Below are 20510 nucleotides of genomic sequence, written 5' to 3'. Positions count from 1 at the left end.
ACAACAAAACAGCCCGCACTATAGCTTGATACACACATCACCAAGAAAGCCTCATCAGGGTATACCACTTCTTACTTCTTATGTCACCTTCTTGCACTTTTCTCTGAGCGTATCTTTGTAGTATACGGGACTTCATGTGAACAGAGGTCACCTGACCAGGCACTTACCCCCTTCGGAGTTTTAACACGATTCTCCTTCGCGGATCCGTTCAATACTTGTTGATCGTGCAGTCGGCCAGCGATAGCTGTGTCTCCGATTGAAATGAGCGTTTTCAGTGTCCGGTAGGAGCGTTTGTCATGATACCTACATTGTGTATCAATAAAATCGAGTACAATTGTTGGTGAAAATCGGTTTGCCGATGCCGACACATGTTCGTTTCAGACACTGTGTACATTTCGCCCCGGACCATTTCGTACAGGTTGCTGCTACAGTGTAGTGTTTGCACAATGTTGGACCATCACGCGTTGACTCCGCCTCGATGTGAATGTCCAGTCAACAGAAGTCAAGAAGCTGAGGAAGACACTGGCAGGCTAGACCGACATGAGATCGCTCGCCTGTTGACAGACGTTAGTTTTCATGTGAAAAACATTCTTTTGTCTCGCAAACCTTACCATGGCAACGAAGTAGGGTCTAGCGCCAGCCAGGCCTCCAACTGGTCGACATGGTTAGACGAGGTAGACCGTCTCCCCCCCCCACCCCTTAGTGTGGTCGTCTAATGTTGATTCAGTCAGGTAAAAAGCATGTGTGAGAGCGGCGAAATGAGGGTCTTGTAATACACAAAGATAGTTTTGTTGATCGACGGCAGACAGACAGACGGGTGAAGAAACGGGCATGGTTACTCTGAACCAGAGCCACTTGAAGACTCGGGTAGCAACACGTTGACGAGCGGGTGGGACATCATGGAAGGGGAGGCTTTTGCAGCTTTCCGTTTTTTTTATTGTTTTGAGTGAACCATGAAAAGGGGAGATGCTACCAACAAGAGAAATCCCGTTAATCAGGTTTAAGAAAGACTTTTGGAGGAATCGAGAGACCGAACAAAATTCAATCTTCAATCAATTGGAAAAGGCTTGGGACTGATTGAGAAGTGATCGTTTCAGAAGGGCTTGGTAAACAATCGGTAGTATTTATTTGGGCAACGTTTCGCTTTTGACACAAAAGCTTCATCAGGTCAAGTGAACAGGTCACCAGTCTTTTTGCTGTAACTCTTTCAACTTCGGATATGCTTGGTATAAGCCTGTTATTCTTGAATGCGAATCTCCAACGAGGTGCGCAAAAAGGCTGACGGCGCAAAGACACGAAGCGTGATGAATAACCATGAATTTGAATAAAAGAGACAAACATGCGTATTTTGAAATCATGGCGTCTGAACCAACTAAAAACGATATGATACCGAGTCAACTCAGCAGGTGTGGTTGCGAGGCCAGTGGGTGCCCGTTATCCGCAAGACGCTCTCTGCTGCAAAACGTTTCTATGCCCAAATGTTGCATTTTGTTGCGTATGTGCTCAAACCAAAAAACGCCCCAATCTAGGTTCGTATTTTTGCTGCTCACTAAATTTTATTGCTCACTGAAGCAACCATGCCTCTGGCTGAAAAGTCTTGTAGGGTAATTTCCCATCATCGCTGAGACCCCGGGATGCCTAAATGGGGCTTGAAAGTTTGGACTAGTGCTCTCAATTCAATAGCCCAATTGCTTTAGTCCATCAGGAACACGTCATAACTTCCGAAAATTCAATTCCATTGTGCGAATACTGAGCGCCAGGCCAGGATCGGAAGGATCGATTTAAACCAACCAGGATCAATAACCTCCGAAATCCAAAGACATGCATCCCAATACCTCCCTTATGTCGGAAAGACTGAGTTAGTTGATCATGAGTTTGCAAAAGATACTTTTGGTGTTTCCAGGAAAGCTTCCAATTATATCCCATGTGTAATGTTTGCTCCTCTTTCCTAACAATCAACTCCACGCTAATCACAAAGTAAATAACTTCTTAGCGACTATACACTCATTTGTAAACTAATTTGGTTTTTCGAGAGATTCAGCTGGGTTCAGGTAATTGAATGTGCTGCACCAGGCCGCCTCATGTTTCAATCGCTACGATATTCGGGATATCGCGATAGATGTATATTTGTTATGCACTACTCATAAGGTTGTTGAAAATCCATCGACAGCCCACGACCGGTTTCGCCCTTCTTGGGGCTCATCAGGTTGGCGCTGGAAACATCACAAACGAAAGATTTAACTGGTTTTCAGGTGAGTCTCTCGAAAAAAAAACAAATTAGTTTGCAAATAAGTGTATATTCGCTAATTTCGTACAATTTGGTTTCAAGTAGAACATAAGGTTGACGGAAACCCGGGGACTGCGCCTACCTGATGAGCCCCAGGAAATTTTCAGCAACCTTTTGAGTAGTTCATTCTAGATAATTTCTTCTTCCAAGAGGGGACGACACTTTCAAAGACGGATATCCAACCAAATCTTTAGGAAACGACAACCTCTCGATCGGTCCGAACCTTTCCCACGTTATTAAGAGTGCGCAGGTGCGGGTTTAGTGTTTCTGTTGGCACGTGGGAAGAGCAAACGCGGTATCGACAGCGTTGTCTCAACAAAGGTGTACCAGTTGATGTGTGCACACACCGTTCCTTAGTGCGAGAGTGGCTTAATAGGTCCAGTAATTGATGTTATCCTGGTCCATGTGGCAGTGTAGCTGAATACAAGCTGACGAACGAACACTTTCGACAAGAATTTTTCGAGCCAGCAAAAATTCCGTGTACTAAGAAAGTGGATGCACACACAGGGACGGTCTGGAAGTACGACGATAGACACAATCTCTGGAGCGCTAATACGGTCCTATTGATGACCAAGTTTAAATTTGAATTTTGCAGTCAGTAGACCCAAATTTGAGTTGGCCCACTGGTAAAGGTGCGAAGTTACTGACCGGACCTCTACCTCTCGACTTCCCGTGTCTAGGATTGGGCAACCTGGCAGTATCTCGGCTTTCGTGCTTCCTTTGTGTAGCTCGACAGCCAGGCACCGAAAGGGTGTTGTTTTACTACAGTCATTTGGAACGGTTGTACACTGTTGCCTTCGAACACAAAGAACGAAATTGCGTAGTTTGATAGCGATGGTTTTTGCGGCTTCGGGCATGCACTTCCTAATAAGTTATGACTGACTGAGCGGAACTCATCCAGTCTTTACAGATTGCTCGAAATACGGTCTTCCATTCGTGACAGCCCAACACCCTCCCTTAGGGAGGTTCAAGAAATGACTCTTCGAAGGGACCTCAGGCGAATCCGAAAACTGGGCAAAAGTGGTAGTTGGACACTACCGGACGAATCTCAAAATACGGTCTTCCATTCGTGACAGCCCAACACCCTCCCTTAGGGAGGTTCAAGAAATGACTCTTCGAAGGGACCTCAGGCGAATTCCGAAAACTGGCAAAAGTGGTAGTTGGACACTACCGGACGAATATGGATGTCGGCGGAGCTTTTACTCTGTCACTTTACCTTGAGGAATCAAAGCATATTCAAAGTCTTTTGTTTCGAACCGAAAATCAGTTGTCTGTAGGTTCAGGGTAGTCACTCAAAGAAGCATTTCCTTAAAACCCTGTGCTATTGCCCTTTTTGGTGGGTAAGTTTGTCCAGGATCGAACAATATGGACGTAAAGGGAAGTGCCTTGGCGAGTGGGGCAGGGATTAAATCGACGACCATCGTCACAACCGGGGCTAACAGCGTAACGGTGTATACTACTGATGAGAAACGCGAGTAGTTTCTTGTCAGGTGTCAAACGCTCTGCCCCGCATCTAACGGAAGGTTAGTACGGAAATCATGACGCCGCTTCTCAGTGCTTGTTAATCAATGTCTAATAATCAAGGGAGGTCCAAGAAAATTCATAAAGACGATTGAGAATGTTTGCGTATCAAAGGCTCTGTGCCAATCAGTTTTTTACATTCGTTTTCAATAGGGTTTAACTGCTTTGTTTGTCTACTTATTGTCGTTCAATTGGTGTACTGTTACGGCACCCATCACCAGGTAAGAGATTCGGATGAACTGAGCTGCAGTCTCTTTTCTTAGTAACTTACTAAGTGGCCGGATATTTCGTGCACTTTGCCCCATGGCAGAATTTGAATTTTACGAGCCAATCACTGATAACCATGAAATCGATTCATCTCGATTCGCGCCTTAATTCTCTTACTGATATATGCGAGAAACCGAAGTTTTTTGGTAGAGGAATGAAGGTTTCCGTCTCTAAGTTTCCTAATTGTGTGGCCTACGAAGCTGCAATTTTCCGAAGATTCATAATTTCATCCTACATAGCGAGGACATTAAATTTATGAGATTCTTGATGGCTCAACAATTCTGCCTACTGATGTCCATTATTCAACATTCCTTCATTCTTGAGGGGTCTCAGCTAACTGCAGGTTCGATGTCAAACTTGGGCTGTGCCTAATTTCCATGTGACCCGGCGAGAAGGCCGGCTACCGGACGTGGGTTAGACAGGCGCACATTAGGAACACGAATACGCTGACGGTGCGCCAACTGTCCATCCGGCATTGTTCACCACTTGGTAACCGTGTTTGTCAAAGATTCCCCACAGTAGCAGTGCACATAAACAACTAACCCAAACAGATTTATTGGATTTGACAACCCAGCGGCACACATCCGAACGTCAACCAAAAGTGCTTTAGGTCCGCAGAGCGAGAATCGTAGTGTTTGCCTTAGCAACCAACCTGTTGTGCTTTGTGTGTACAAAGGAAGGAACTTTCCTGGAAAAACCACGGTTTACTACCTAAGCAAAGTGGAGCAAATCACGTGTTCTGTGGGCAAGCGGGTGAAACCCCAGCCATGTTGGAAGATCTTAAAGCTGAGCAAACGCAAGATCTCTTGTGGGCCCTTGCGTCTTTCAGGGTCCTTATGATAGGGAAAATATCTCCAAAAGGTTCTGGTAATGCCAAAGAGCGGCACAGTTGCCTCTCACTTGGTGGACCGAATTCAAACCGTCTAAATAATGTCCGCTCTGTGGAGAAACCGCCTGTGAGTTTATAAGCAACAGTAATCATGAATGGAGCTACCTCGGCCGACACATATGCAACCAGAGTTGAAACCAGGCATGCATTCTCATGTTTGTACGCTGTCTTACCACGTTTCAGGATTATTACAGCTTTTGAAGAAAGACCGTGCCACGTGTAGCACATTAGTAATGAGAGTGGCGCGCTCAAATATCAGACTCCCCTGTCGCTGTGCCTCGACGAATAAGCCTTGAAAGCTTGAAGCACTTGGCTGCAATTTTGGTCAGATCATTAGTAATGCACTACTCATAAGGTTAATGAATATTCGTCGACAGCCCACAACTGGGGCTCATCAGGTAGCCACAGTCCCCGAATTTCCGCCAACCTTATGTTCTACTTGAAACCAAATTGCACGAAATTAGCGAATATACACTCATTTGCAAACTAACTTGGTTTTTCGAGAGACTCACCTGGAACCCAGCTGAACTACGCCTACCTGATGAGCCATCAAAAGGGCGAAACCGGTCGTGGGCTGTCGACGGATTTTCAGCAACCTTATGAGTAGTACATTACAAAGATATACGTGTATCGCGATATCTCGAATATCGTAGCGGCTGAAACATGAGGCGGCCTGGTGCAGCACATTCAGTTGCCTGGAAACAGCACAAATGAGAGATTCAGCTGTGTTCCAGGTGGGTCTCTTGAAAAACCAAATTACTCCGTGCATTTCGCTAATTTGGTCAGATCAGTTCCGCCATGGTGACTTCTCAACCACTGGGCTCAACTGTCGTCCCTTGCGATATTTATCTAAGCCCTTTACACTCGGGGATCAGTTTTTCTTGAGGATGCGCAACACATTTATATGATTGGTAGTCATTAAACCCTATGAAACATAAGCATATGTGAAATTCCGGAGGACAGCCTAGATTACAGGCTGTTAATCTTAATTCGACAATGTGTTCATACGGCTTTCCCCACACTCTGTGTACGTGCAGTGACAGACTTCGAAGAGGTCATCGGTGGTTGGACAGGGCCTGAAAGCTGAATTCAGCTCAGTGACACTGACCCACTCCACTCCCACTTTCAGCCATCGCAGTGCACACTATCAGTCGTGAGGGGCGGCCTGCTTTGTCTTCCCATTGGGGTCAGGATGACGCTGACAGCGGTGATTTAAATCATGTGACTAACATGGGAACGCCATTACCAACCTTGGCCTGTGGCCATGACTACGGTCCAGGTGTGAGGGTTACTATGGCTACTGACCCTTGGCCTAGTCTTTTGATCGTTAGCAGGACTCACCTAATGGTCTCACACAGAAAAAAGACTACGTGTCACGCAAACAATCGTGATTGGAGCACTGAGCCTACTGGAGGTTGAATGCAGGCAGAATTTGATCCAGATGGCAAAACAACCCAGCAAGACCATTCAGTCAACCGGAAGTCGCTACCACTATGTTCAGAGCACCTTGCTCCGCGCCAAGAAAGTAAGTAGCGGGATGTTTACCCCTTTTAGTGAGGATATTAGTTTTTTTAGGTGTTCGGATTAGCAATTCGGTCCTCAAGGTGAAAACGCTCCACTGCGAAGTCACCGGAAAGAAACCCATGGTGACCACGGGTCATAATTCGCTGATCTCTGATACATGGATTGGTTCCATGAGATGGGTTGCCCCTGTCGTGTCCTCTTCCATCATTTGGCACAGTTTACAGGTCAGCACATGATCCATCGCCTCACTTCTCATCCCGGACCAGTAGACCCACTGCCGAAGTAAGTCGTACGTCTTGGTGCACCCTGTGTGTGCCACCTCGTGGCATTCGACAATCAGTTTCCATCTCAAGACGGGCAGCACAACATCGGTATCGGTGACGTTCCAGGAAAGTATGCCGAATTAACTCAGACTCAACCTATCGAAGCGACTCTGGGACGTCTCCAGTTCTTTTTCTCCCTCCTGATTCTCAACCCTCCCTCCATCCAACAACGCGGCTGCAACCTTCCTCCTGCAGCTGTAGTCGCACCATACTTCCGGCATCCAGTTCGATGACTAGGCAATTGGCGTCAGTTATGCTCTTCCGGGCTCCATCTTCAGCCCCGGGTCTTGACAGCCAATCAGGAGGTGATTCTCCCCCCCCCCAGGTGCGTGCCAGATGGTGAAGTGCTACTCTTGTAACCGGAGCGCTTAGCGCGCGAGGTCTCCTCGAAGATCTCTGGTAGTCCTGATCCCCTCGACGGGTTTGTGACAGGTCTCGACGGGAGATTCATCTGGAACTCAGCTGAATCTCTCGTTTATGATGTTCTTAAGCAACTGAATGTGTTGCCGCCTCATGTTCCAGTTGACACGATATTCCAGATATCGCGATACATTGTACAAATGTAATGCACTACTCATAAGGTTGCTAAAAGTACTGTGACAACCCACGACCAGTGTCGTCCTCCTTGGGGCTCCTCAAGTAGGCGCAGTTCCAGATTCTCCGTCAAAATTATGTTCTACTTGGACATTCATTTGTTTAAAAAACATAAACGAGAGTCAGTTGGGTTCCGGCTGCCTCCCGTCAAAACAGAATTGGGTGAAACCAAACGGGTGAACTTCGTGCAATTTGGCTTCAGGTCGAACATCAAATTGACGGGAAATCGGGGACTGCGCCTACCTGATGAGCCTCAAGAAGGGCGAAACCGGTCGTGGAATGTGGAGGAGTTTTCAGCAACTATATAAGTAGTGTATACGACAGTAAGCCAGCTAGACATGATCCACCGGCTAGGCGGATTATACGCTCCATTTTCAGTTTACGATGGACTTTGTGGTTTAACTGAATTTTCGAGTAATACTTGTCATCAAGGCTTTCCGACTGCCTCGCTCAGCTTAAGGAGGCTCTATCAGCTATCGGATGAGTAAATGATGGAATTTTGATGAAACGCCGGGTGTAGATGTGCATTAAGTAGGCAAAGCCATTTTGATCATCCCTTTGGATACACTGGATGTAAAACTTTTCCCAGAGTCATTCGTTCGGTAACGAATTACAACGTCATGCTCAATCCTCGTGTGGATTTAATCGAAGATAATCGATTATCGTCGGTCGGAGCACCAGAAACACTGGAGATCATCTACGGTTGCCTGTCAGATGGTGTCCCCGATGTTTCAAATTTCAAATTTCAATAAACTGAGCCTTGTGATGGATTGCCGAGTGCGACGATAACTGCAAAGCTCAGCAGTTGGAGGAATTTCCAGTCTCGTTGTTCAGTAACCGAAGCAGTGGGCGTGAGTAGCTGAAATTTGTCAAAAAACGTCCCGTCGTATTGTGTGTTTCAATATGACTGAGCATAATTCCAGCCGGTGTTTCAGAAAATAAATAACCTCTGCGAGGTCCTCGGAATCCAACCATCCAGCCACATAGACGTTGTCAGTTGGATAGAATAGATGCTAGAAGCGGCCTTCATGACCAGATGATCAGAACAGAGCAGTCCCAATTTCTATCAGATGAGCTCAGCTATCCTGGGTTCGATACGACACCAAGTTAGATCCCAGCCATCAGCTTCGCACAAACCTTATTTCAGCAGTTCTATTGAACAGATGCTAGGAAGTTCGTATGATACTCTGCTATCGAGATCCCAAGATATACTGTAGATGACTTTTAACCGCATGCCATATGACCTTATAGCCACCTTGGCAGCCAGCCCGGCGTAATTCATCATTGTTTCATCACTGGTCCCTTTGATCTTGTCACGAGCACGTGCTTCATTTGTGTGGTGGCGATAGACCACTGCCACCCCCCACTTCCGTCCCTGTTACATTGGGGAGCTGTCCTGTCCATATTTGTAGCGTGAATGTCCTGACTTAAGCCCACGCGCGGAGAGAGGCAGTGGCAACCCGGTCCAGGGCTTGTTTAGGCCCTGTTAGTTGAAGGCAGGTCCCTAAGCCGGGATTCGGTTGTCACGGCAATGCAGAGCCGAGTCGCCTGTCCGTTAGTCTACTAGAGAAAAGACACCTAACACACGCTCATGTGGGCAGATGAGCTGGGCGGGTGGCGGGGCGACAACTAGACTGAGTCACATGACTGACTTGACTGATCTGAACCCGTGTTTGTGAGCGTCGGAAGCCTGTTGGCGACTTACTCTGCCTGTGGATTGATTCAAATGGCCGGGAGATCGTACGGAACTGCAGTTGGGCAAGCCTAAAAGTGGCACTTTGTCATGACTTAGCTCCACCCGCGCGATTTTGGATGCGTCGGCTTCCGACCACACAGAGTGAGTGATCACAGTGTGTGGTGTAGGCTGAAACAAAGGGGGGCGGCATCCAGTGGGATGGCTGGTAGACATATAAGCGACTGGGCACGTTGACCTATGGTATCGATCCGCAGCTGGTTCAGTTGCCATCTAACGACCCCACAGTGCTCCCGGGCCATCCATGTGCATCATTGCGCGCGTGTGCGTGCAATTCTTGAGTTGTGACAGAACACACAGTACACAAAACAGACTAAAGTAGGATAAGTAATCATTCCGTGGCAAAACCAGTCTCCCAGACAAAGGGTATTTATTGCGTCCCACAAAGGTGGCTTTCATAAGCATCACCATTATCAATTTAAAAAAATGCAGACGACCAGATCACAAACTGAAGCACTAATGATGACAATACGAATAAAAATAGTAGATAAGTTTCATTTATGAACCTGTGGATAGCACTTTAATTGGGACGTAATCGAATAGTCCATATATGTATGCTTTTCCTCGATTCCTTAATTTGCCACTGTTTTCAAGACATGCGATTGTGTACCCGACGCAACACGCGACAGTCGAGCTCAGTCAAAGTCAGTGGTTGTTACAGAACAGCGTGTTAAATGGAAACCTGAGGGTGGCGCTTTGAACTTGTTGTTGAATAAGTGGGAGATATCCAGGAATTTTCCGATGGCAGAACCGTATCAAGAGTCGCTCTTTCAGAGCCAGTGTACTGTGCCTTGTTCGGAACCGCAAGTCTTTCCGATGCCTAATGGAGAATCTGTTCACATCCAGAAGCAACACACTACTAATGAGGTTGCTGAAAACTCTTCGACAGCCCAGGACCGGTTTCGCACTTCTTGGCGCTCATCAGGTAGGCGCAGACGCCGAGTTTCCATCAGCCTCGTGTTCTAATTGAACCCAAATGGGACTGGTTTCGACAAATACACTCATTTGCAAATCAATTTGTTTTTCACGGGGGACTCAGGTGGATCCCTCGTTTATGGTGTTCTTCAACCGAATTAGCTACACGCAAGTCGCCTCATATTTCAGTTAGTACGATATTCGAAATACCGCAGTTTGTTTTCATAAAGGAAACTGCCCACAAGGTTATCGACATCTGTCCAATTTGAATTCAAGTGGAACATAAGATTGACGGATACTCGGGGACTGCGCCAACTTGATGAGCCCCAAGAAGCCCGAAACCGGTCGTGGTCTGTCAAAGAGTTTTCAGAAAACTTGTGAGTAATTTCCTTTACAGAAGTGCCCCCTTTCACTTAGATACTCATGAATCGGTTCACTGGTCATGCGACCATGCGAACCTCACCTCTGTTTGAAAGGACCTTCTTTAACCATGTTTTTTGTTTGTTTTAAACAGTCCCAACACTAGCCCCAAGCGACATGAATTTGCAGGTCGCGAATTCGCACTCACATATGCTGACAAAGAGTGTAGGAGTGTTTTCACCCCGTTGTGTGTTTGTGTAAGTGGCATTTTGCTCATCAGGCCAAACTGATGGATGCACCTGTTCGGATGTTGATTCCACGCGTACATTTATGTAAGTTCACGGCTTGTGATAAAATTGCCCATCAGATTGTCTGGAGTGGTCTTATTCGAAATGTCCTCGCCGCACTGTGATCCGGACAGAGTGACACCTTTTCATACAATCGCCCAGTAGATTATTTCGAAAGGAATTATTTTTCTGGCCAGTGATTAGATAGCTTGAAAGTCTGTAGGATATTCCTTTATAACGTGCCAACGTAAAATTAAACAGACCAATTATTTATTTGTAACGACCGGTTGAGTGTCTTGTCGTGTCCTGTCCTACTACACCATAAATCAACTACCATCTGGAATGTCGAGAAGCGCCTCCTGACCTCATTTGTTCACCATTGTGCGTGCGACATTCTGTTTTCACGCCACAAAACGAGGGGCTGACATTTCTAGACCGGGCACATACATCAGTAACGAGCCAACAACGTAAACGTATTCCTCGCTTTCTTGTTCGCATCTGAACCACCGTAACAGGATGTTTTTTTACCCAGATAACGAACATATTACAGTAGTCAGCCTTTGATTTGTTATCCAGCTTCATCAACATCTTCTACTGTGTCTGCTGACTAGTTATACACGATGCCAACTGCTGAGAGCGGATAAAACCGAATAACTTCCCTGAAAATCAAAATGCCTTTGTGCGCCGCCCAAGCTCCCAACTCCTTATTGGACCTGTTTGCCATATGACCAAAGAGCATAGAAACAGAAGTTTTGGGCTGGAAACATTTCTGGTATATCTTGCGAGCCGTTATTTTCGCAAAATCTGACTGGCTTGGACGAAGTTGGTCGCAACTGGCTTGAAAGGAATGACACAATTTTGCACCCCAGTGTTTTCGGATCCATCCGTATCGTTCCGAAAAAATCGACCAACAGAAGAACAGCTTTGAGAGCCATTGGACCGATCTATCCACGACTGTGGCTTGATTCAAATTTTTCCGATTTGACTCACGTTGACTGACGTTCACCTGATTTGTGTGCTCGCTTTGGCTGGCCAATGGGCTCAGTATGTTACATCCACCAATAGGTTTCAGCCAATTCGTGCGGATCAGTTTGAATTAGTGTTGGATTGATTTTTATCGATTTGACTGCATCCGAATCAACCGTACTGGTCAGAAATTCAGTCAGAGACCGTGCTGTGTTGCGGTTATACTGAAAACCTGTAAAAAACGAAGAAACTAGTTAAACCAGATCAGAATGTGGGATAACGTAAAATCTCAGGAAATTCTAGATCATAATTTCACAGTCTCAGACTAGACTTTGTTGAATTAAATATGACATTTTTGTATGGGATTAATTTGTTCTTTACCTAGACATTCCACCCCGCATTCCACCCCGAAAAGGGATGATCCTTGAAAAAAGAGGAAATATCTCCGAGGTATTCAGCTTTGGGGGAGCAGAGGATTATGAACCGCTTCTGATTTTGGTTCGATTGAAAGGCCGATGATGAAGCTTTCAGTTCAAACAGAATTAAAGGTTTCCAGATCGTACTCACCTGTAGTCCCCACTCCGGTGTTTTATTTTCACCACACAGATACCCATAGGGAGATGTATTCCATTATGCGAATGTATCTCGTGGGAATGGAAACAGACTGTGAATTAGTGACACCCTTATCGATGCAGTGAAACTACTGGAGCCAGTAATAGTGGCGTGTGGATTACCAGTATGAGAACGATATCATCACACTGTGCTTTCTGTTTGAGAAGGTAAGGGTACTCCGCCTATGCAACCAGAGTACTGCAACCAGTTGTGAATGCAATTCATCTATCGAATACACCAGAAGCAAATTATTTACCCTAATAGTCGAGTGTAATGTACCATTCTCGAAGTCGGGAGCAATAGCTATCGGAACGCATTTGGGTTTCTCGCTTTTCATGTGAATTGAATGAAAGTTTTCCACGAGTACGCATATCAGTTTGGTTTTGACTCACCTGGAACCAAGCTGAATCTCTTGTCTATGAGGTTCTTAGGCAATTGACTACGTTGCTGCCTCATGTTCCATTAAAAACAACGTTCAGTTTGATTTTGACTCTCCTGGAACCCAGCTGAATCTCTTGTCTATGAGGTTCTTAAGCAATCAAATGCGTTGCTGCCTCATGTTCCATTAAAAACAATGTTGAGCAGGCACTGATAGGTTAACTTCTACAAGCCAGCTAATCAAACCAAATCGATTTGATCAGCAGCGCTTCGCTTATGGAAGTTCGTGCTGTGTAACACGATCCTAAATGAGCCGACCGGGTCGAAGAGTTTTCAGCAATCTTATGAGTAATGAATGAAAGGTTCATTCTCAGCTCTTTTGAGAGGCTCACAAGTGGTTTAAGAAATTTATCATTCAAATCTAACTACTCACAAGTAGTCAGTGTGGGACCGACAAAGTTACGGGCAACCACGCTGCTTCTCAAGGCTCCTCTCCGGCAGCCCGCAGCACTTGGTCAGGAAAATTCGAAGTCAGAGAGCTAGGAGAGAGAGAGATATGGCTTTAATGTGGCAAGTGGGACACCAAGGGCTGCAGCATAGCGGACACAAAACAGTCGGAGGAAAAACAGCTCGCTGTAATTTCAAATTTTTCTGTCGTTTCATTCACCACGGAGATGTTCGTCGTCGAATACGCATAGAACCAACTGTGGATGATCTTTACCAACGGAACAAGATGCACCACGATCCCCAGCTTTCTAGTGTCTCGTTATATTTCAATAAAAGTTAAAAAAGAAGGTTCTGGCTATCGTAAAAACCGCAGCATGTTTCCGCTTCATTATTATTATTATTATTATTATTATTGTTGCCTTTAGTGGCAGTAACCATCTTTAAGTTTACTCCTTTAGTCCTTTTGGAATAAACTTGATTCAGCTGTATGATTTACTGTGGGCACGGTTCGCGTGTACCTACTTTGTGCAATCTTGGTTGCAGGTGGCTAATCCTTCGAAGTGTCCTATTTTCCTTGTTCGTACGTCCCACGGTAAAATAAAAATCGAGAAGTAGTCCGATCCATCTACTGAATGTTGATTTGCACTCTTTTTGTAGTAAAGTTTGGTAACTAACTGTGCGTTCTCTCTCTTTCTCTCTCAGTCATACGCTTCCCTTGCTTGAACCCGCTGTTTTCTGCGTCTATCTCATACATTCCATTTTCACCCACAACCATTTATCAACTTTTGGCAATTAACATGCCGAACCGATTCCGACAAAACTTCCCCGCGCGGCTTTTGATCAGTTGCGTTACCAATTGCTGTTTAGGCGCGTTTGTCGGTACTTCACGTCCGTCGATTCTCACAGGGCTTTCTTTGGATTGGCACCAATCCGCGCAACAATTAGACGGAACTCCCCATAAATTGAGATTTGTGTCCTTTTCAGGTACAAATTATTTGGTGAATCTCAATTTCACAATTCTTGGTTTATGATTTGGCGCGTAACTCAGTTGTGTTTTCAAGTATACGTCAGAATATGTATTCTACACCGGTTAAATAATGTGGGTGGAAAATTATGCTTCTTCATTGCTGATGCCAATCAAGTTGTGCCTGCAACATCATACCGGCACATAACCAGTCGTTAAGTTCGAATTGATGCAATTATTCAATTTCGCGCTCTCAATGGTGGAAAGGAGATTGAACAGATGTCAGATTCTCTATCTAAGTCTTTCGTTGAAGTGACCAGCATGGGTGGAACGATTGACGAGCACATAAACGCATCGGTTTGGATGCCATCTCATCCGTCGTTATTCACTGGAATTTTCACGTCGCACGCAGCTCCGTCCGAAGGTGTGCCGTTGGAAGCAATCCATACAAACTAAACATTCACGGTTGCAAACTGTTGCCACAACGTCGTGGGAAGCACAGTGTGGCATGTTCTCCCATGTCGTGACGACTGTTACTGGTCTGTAGAAGAGCGGCACGTGAGAATTAGGCTACAACGAAATCGCAACCGAGTCCATTCCCTGCGTCCGCAGGGAATTACACGTCTTTCATACTGATTTTTGTTTACGGAAGCCTGTGCACATAGCCCTTATTGTTCAGTTGCTGCAGTGTTTTACGAAAACCTGACAGTGCTACAACCAGGAAGGGACCGCAAATATTGATTTTCAGTGTGGCGAACAAAGTTTGGTTTTTGGTTTCGGACGAAAATGCACAGCAGTTGCATGATTTCTGCGGCGGGGGAAAGGTCTCACTGAGTTCACTCCGAAAAAAGTGTTATTATGCCACTGACAACCGTAAGGACGTAGCTGGACTGACCAAACCAAGCTCAAAAGTTGCCTAGCTTCATGTGAACACAAGACTGTGAAGTACATAACAGGATTCCAACAGCTTCAGTCTGTGCCGCAGGAAAGTACGACATCCTGACACATCAGTGCTATCCACAACACAACACAGGCTACTTCGAATTGAGCCACAATGTGTCACTAGAGGTACTCTGCCCGAGTCTTACTGGCGTTAGTCTGGCTAAAAACGCTGCGCCACAATGTGTCACCACAATTACTATGCACGGGTCTTACTGGCGTTAGTCTGGCTAAAAACGCAGCAGTCGTGAACTATTTCATTTAAACATCTGAAGGCCTTGGTGCTTCGAAATTGCAAATCGTCGTCAATTCATTGGATCAGTAATTGCAGTGAGGTAAAGGCAGTTCCACCTAACTGCTATGAAAACCTACTTACAGGGTATAGGCAGAAACATGTGGCAGAAGCACTGGTACGTTTGCTTTGATATCATTTTCAGTGTTTGTTATAAAAAAATCGCAAAAATTCACCTTAAAAATCGGTCAGTAGCCGCCCACATTTGGGTCGACAAATTCCGGCCCCGACTAGTTCCGAGTATGATCACAAAATGGCCTTCCGAACTATCCAGAAAGCAGTGTGAATGTATTTATATAACGGTGTATGTGTTTGATAATCGATAAATACAGTCTTCAAGTCAAGTGCTATAATGTGCTGGGATCAACATTGCTTTTTTGGTGAGCTCATATGTCAGCATACTAAAGATTTTTGTACACACGATGCACAGATTTCAGTGTGAAATGCCAACGGTATATGGTTTCATTGGTAATTCAGAGGTACACGCACGCGTCGCATGTACGGACGTTGTAGCTGCGATCGTCAGAAAAATCACCAAAGGGTGGCCTTTGGTTTGTCCTCTGAGCTGAACAATATGGTTGCGAACATTTTATCGGCAACAGAGTTGATATGGCCACTGTGGCGCTGGTACAAGTGCTTGCTCTGTGGATGAAAGTAAGTGGATATTGTCTATGCATGGTTCTACTGAACCAGACTGACCTTAACGCGATTATTGGTCGTTGGCGTCAGAATTCCCATTGGCTTGTTGGTCGACCTGCCTCTTGATTGGTGGATAGCTTTGCATTCGCGTCAATGCTCTGAACTACTTGTCAGAACTGTGCGTCTAATCCTCCTTGATCTAAATACGGATATCCGAAATTTAAGACAGACATCTCGCTACGATATTCCTCGTCGGTTACCGTTGAAACAGCTTGGTACCTGGCAACACTAAAGGGAATAAACCTCGATGATCATTATAAAAGCCATGGGATGACGTTTAGTTACCGAACTGAAACCGCTCTGTTTCGACAACTTCCTTCACCGACGGTTACCAGTGTAAGCGGTACAACAAAGAGAAATCGCATGTAACCGGATCTAGACGGAAGGTTAATTCGATCCGAAGACACTGGTACTTTTTTGTTTCTTTCCATTTGTTTCTCAAACGGGAAAAAGGTTTCGCTTCATGCACTGCTGTCCCTTCTTACCCATTGACATGAATGCGAGCTTTCCTGCCGAGTGTATACATAAATGCATCTGAAAGAGTCTGGACGGACACATATTTTCCAAGCATGTACAGATTAGAAGGTTATTGTCCAAAGTCAAAAAGAGGCCATCTGGAACATTACGGAAGATGTACCTCCTCGAATGCCTAGCTCGAAAATTGTTCTTGAAGGGCTACTGGGCTTCGCCGGTTAGTGCCACAAAAAGTGAAATGCTAAACTATCACTGTTCCGTAAAGGAAACTACTCACAAGGTTGCTGAAAACTCTTCGACAGCTCACGACCGGTTTCGCCCTGCTTGGGGACCATCAGGTAGGCGCAGTTCCCGAGTTTCCATCGACCTTATGATCTACTTGAACCCAAATTGCATTGTTTTCGAGAAATACACTCATTTGCAAATCAATTTGGTTTTCACGGGAGACTCAAACGAATCTCTCGTTTATGATGTGCTGCACGCAGGCCGCCTCATGTTTCAGTTGGTACGATATTCCAGATGTCGCAGTATATTTTCATAAAGGAAACTACTCACCAGATTGCTGAAAACTCTTCGACAGCCCGCACAGCGCATTCAGCTGTAGAATATCATAGACGAGAGATTCAGTTGAGTCTCTCGTGAAAACCAGATTGACTTGAAAACGGGTGTGTTTCTCGAAAATCACTGTTCCACTTTACATAGCATACTACCTACATGGTTTGGGAAAACTCTTTAACGACCCACTACCAGTTTGGCCGTTTCTGGAGTTTAACGAGTGGGTTTAGTCCTCCTGTTTCCAATATCCTTAGCCCTCTAATTATGCACTATATCCTGCGCAAATGGATCGATAAATTCAGTTGCCAATGAAAAAACTCGGGGTTAACGTTAGACACTGTTGAATATCAGCTGAATCTTTCGTTTGTACCAAACTCCAATTGAACTTGCTGCTCAAACACCATTTCATGCTTAATTTGGATCTGACTCATTCAATCCGTTTAAGTACAATATGACATTCAGTTAAGGTATAAGGTTTTTGGGAAGAGACAACTCACAAGGTTGCTGAAAACAGCCTCAGCAACCTTCTGAGTAGGTTCCTTCAAGAAAATATGCCATGATCTCGCGAATATCCTACCAACATGAGGCTCACGATCCCATGTCACGCGAATCGGTATATAGATTTTCTAACTTCCGTTTTAAGTCACACTGGTTTCTGATTAGCTGAATGCTCACCAGTGCGGCAAGTGCGCGCTTATGTCGGGTGAGGCACCATTCAGCACACCACCTCTGAAATGCGGGGAGGATTCCTGATAGAATCCTGTTGAACGCCTTGTTTCCATGTCCCAATAACTATCCACTGTGATGCGGTGTACGCCGACGCGATTTGGTCATCAGAACTTCTGACCTGTCTCCCATTACTGCCGATAGTTTTCTGGACATCCTTGTGACAACATTTTCCAAACTCATTTCTCCTATCGCATCCTTTCGGAAGCGTTCATTTGTAACGGGAGTTTTTGTCTTTTATCGTGTTCTATTCGAACTTTAATGGCCAAGTTGCAGACAGACGGAAAAACCTAGTATACAGTGTTGTGGGACTCGATGAAGTTAGCTCTGTAAACCACCAGCTGTTTGTATCAAGTAGTCCTGTAGGACATCGCCGGTGTGATTTCTGTTTAGTCCTCAGAGTCTTCTGGGTTGCGGAGCTCAAACGACACTAAACTTACAGATAACGGAATTAAAGAAGACTTCTCTCGATGGGTCCACTTTTAAAAGAGATGGCTTGCCTTATGATTTACTGAAGACAATACAATTCGTACAGGCTGGAAATGGAGATAAAACCACGCTGTGGAACTTGTGGAGAACAGCAAATTTTACCGAGTCAATTGATGTCTTTACCCATAGATGTTGACTGGGAAATGAATGTGTCTGTATCACTTTGGTGGACAGTGAATTCAGGGGGGAGTCGCTAAATCAGATGAATTGCATGAAAGTATGAATTTTAACGGGTAGTTTTTTATCCCAATGTGGCGGCGCTAAGAAACGCGCACACCGGATTCCCCGGAGCCAGTCGACAAACGTTCATGCAAAGCATGTTAACCCGCGAGGTTTTTTTTAAAAAGGTCGGTCACAAATTTGAGTCTACATTGTAATTTGGCAAGGTTATACTGATTTCAAAACTAACTGGTTACTGATGGCGCTGGATAGTTTAAGGGATACAACATATTCAGCAATGATGCATCGGGTTACGTGAAGGACCGGTTGTACTGCAGACGGGATCCGCATTGCAATCCACGGTGCGCGATTTCTCAAATCACGTCCCACCAATGTAGCCTATTCATCATCATCATCGTCGTCATCAGCATCATCATCATCATCATCGTCCGAATCATCATCATCATCATCCGAATCATCATCGTCATCATCATCCTCATCATCATCCGAATCATCATCGTCATCATCATCCTCATCATCATCCGAATCATCATCGTCATCATCATCCTCATCATCATCCGAATCATCATCGTCATCATCATCCTCATCATCATCCGAATCATCATCGTCATCATCATCCTCATCATCATCCGAATCATCATCGTCATCATCATCAGGGTCATCGACAGCATGACATCAGTGTTCAGCACCGATTCTTCACTGTCATACAGTCATGATTTATTTGGAAGCCTTATTGTAAAGACTCTGAATGTCGCGGGGACACTCCCCAGTATAGCTCAATCGGTCGCTGAGGTGCGCACCACGGCAAGGTCCAGTCTCTTCGTGACGGGCCTATCCATGCGGCTCATCTATCCTTGATGGCGCGCAGGAGGGGCAAAATCACCGAATAGCTGTGTTCAATACTTCAGTGCTACATTGAGGTAGCAAGTGGTTCACAAAAATGTGAGGAACCGGAAGTCATATAAGATACAATGGTTAGAGAACAGGCCCATGTCAATCCTTTCGAAACGAACCTCTTAGGACTAGTACTGCTAACTAGCTGAGCGTCCCAATTGAAATGATTCCAACTGTGTACTTTTGGTTCAAAAAATGGGAAGAGACGCTGAGGTACAGAGACAAATCGTGTACTTTGGTGAATACACCTGTCCTGTCCAGGAGACTGGCTGCTACCTGAGTGGTCAAAATTGATTACCAATAGCCGAAGGAACATTCCACCAATCAGAATCATGAAACTGGCCTCGGACGGGGTGACCGCAGCCCATACCACCGAGCCAAATTTCCGTTCACCGTTGTCGGAAGTTGACGGTGTGCTTCACCGCTCAGTGACACACTCGTGCACTTGTTGACACAACGGACGTGCGTAGTTGAGATTTGGTGTATAGTTTTACTTACTTGTGTGTAAACTGTGCCGTGGACTTTTGCATCCCATTCCTTCTATTGCTATTTGGGATCGTCAGACCTACGCGTGACTCAAAGTGACGTATGGGGAAATTCAATGTAGGGTTTGTTGTCCTCCTTCACTGTTCCTGTTATTTTCAAGAAACAGTGCTGCCTTAACATCAAGGTCGCTGTAACACCTGTCTAGGTGCAGTGAAATCTCACCCACTTTTAGACAGCCTGCTACCGGTTTCTCTCTTCTTGGGGCTCATCAGTTAGGCACAGTCCCCGACTTTCCGCCATCCTTATGCTCCATTTGAACCCAGATTGTTCGAAATTCGGCAAGTATACTCATTTGCATACCAGTTTGGATTTCACAGGTGTGTCACCTGAATCCCAGCTGAATGACTCATTTACGATATTCTTCAATTGAATGGGCTTTCGAAAAGTTCTCAGGTACCTCTTGGGTAGATTGTTAGCTGTATACCATGTATGCCGTATCGTATATTGAATATCGTTCCAACTGCTGTCTGAGGAAGCACATCCAGTTGAAGAGCATCATAAACGAGAGATCCAGTTGGTATCCAGGTGAGTATCCTGTGAAAACCAAATTGACGTGCAGATGGGTGTAGTTGTCTCATCGACTTTCCTCATCGTAACCATCAGTCGCTCACCAAATCAACTTTAACCTG

General features: G+C 45.3%; 1 protein-coding gene across 1 annotated transcript; it reads right to left on the bottom strand.

Moving 5' to 3' along the window:
- Positions 1 to 167: 167 nt before the first annotated feature.
- Positions 168 to 17828, bottom strand: T265_13731 (hypothetical protein; the record flags this gene model as incomplete). Its single annotated transcript, XM_009170204.1, has 3 exons — positions 168 to 303; positions 5477 to 5659; positions 17722 to 17828. Coding segments are annotated over 3 exons (426 nt in total), but the record flags the coding sequence as incomplete, so codon positions are not given.
- Between the last annotated feature and the right edge of the window lie 2682 nt (positions 17829 to 20510).

Source organism: Opisthorchis viverrini (assembly GCF_000715545.1).
Source record: "Opisthorchis viverrini unplaced genomic scaffold opera_v5_95, whole genome shotgun sequence".
NCBI lineage: Eukaryota > Metazoa > Platyhelminthes > Trematoda > Opisthorchiida > Opisthorchiidae > Opisthorchis > Opisthorchis viverrini.
The sequence above is the reverse complement of the archived record's forward strand: the minus strand, read 5'-3'. Positions and strand labels throughout refer to the sequence as shown.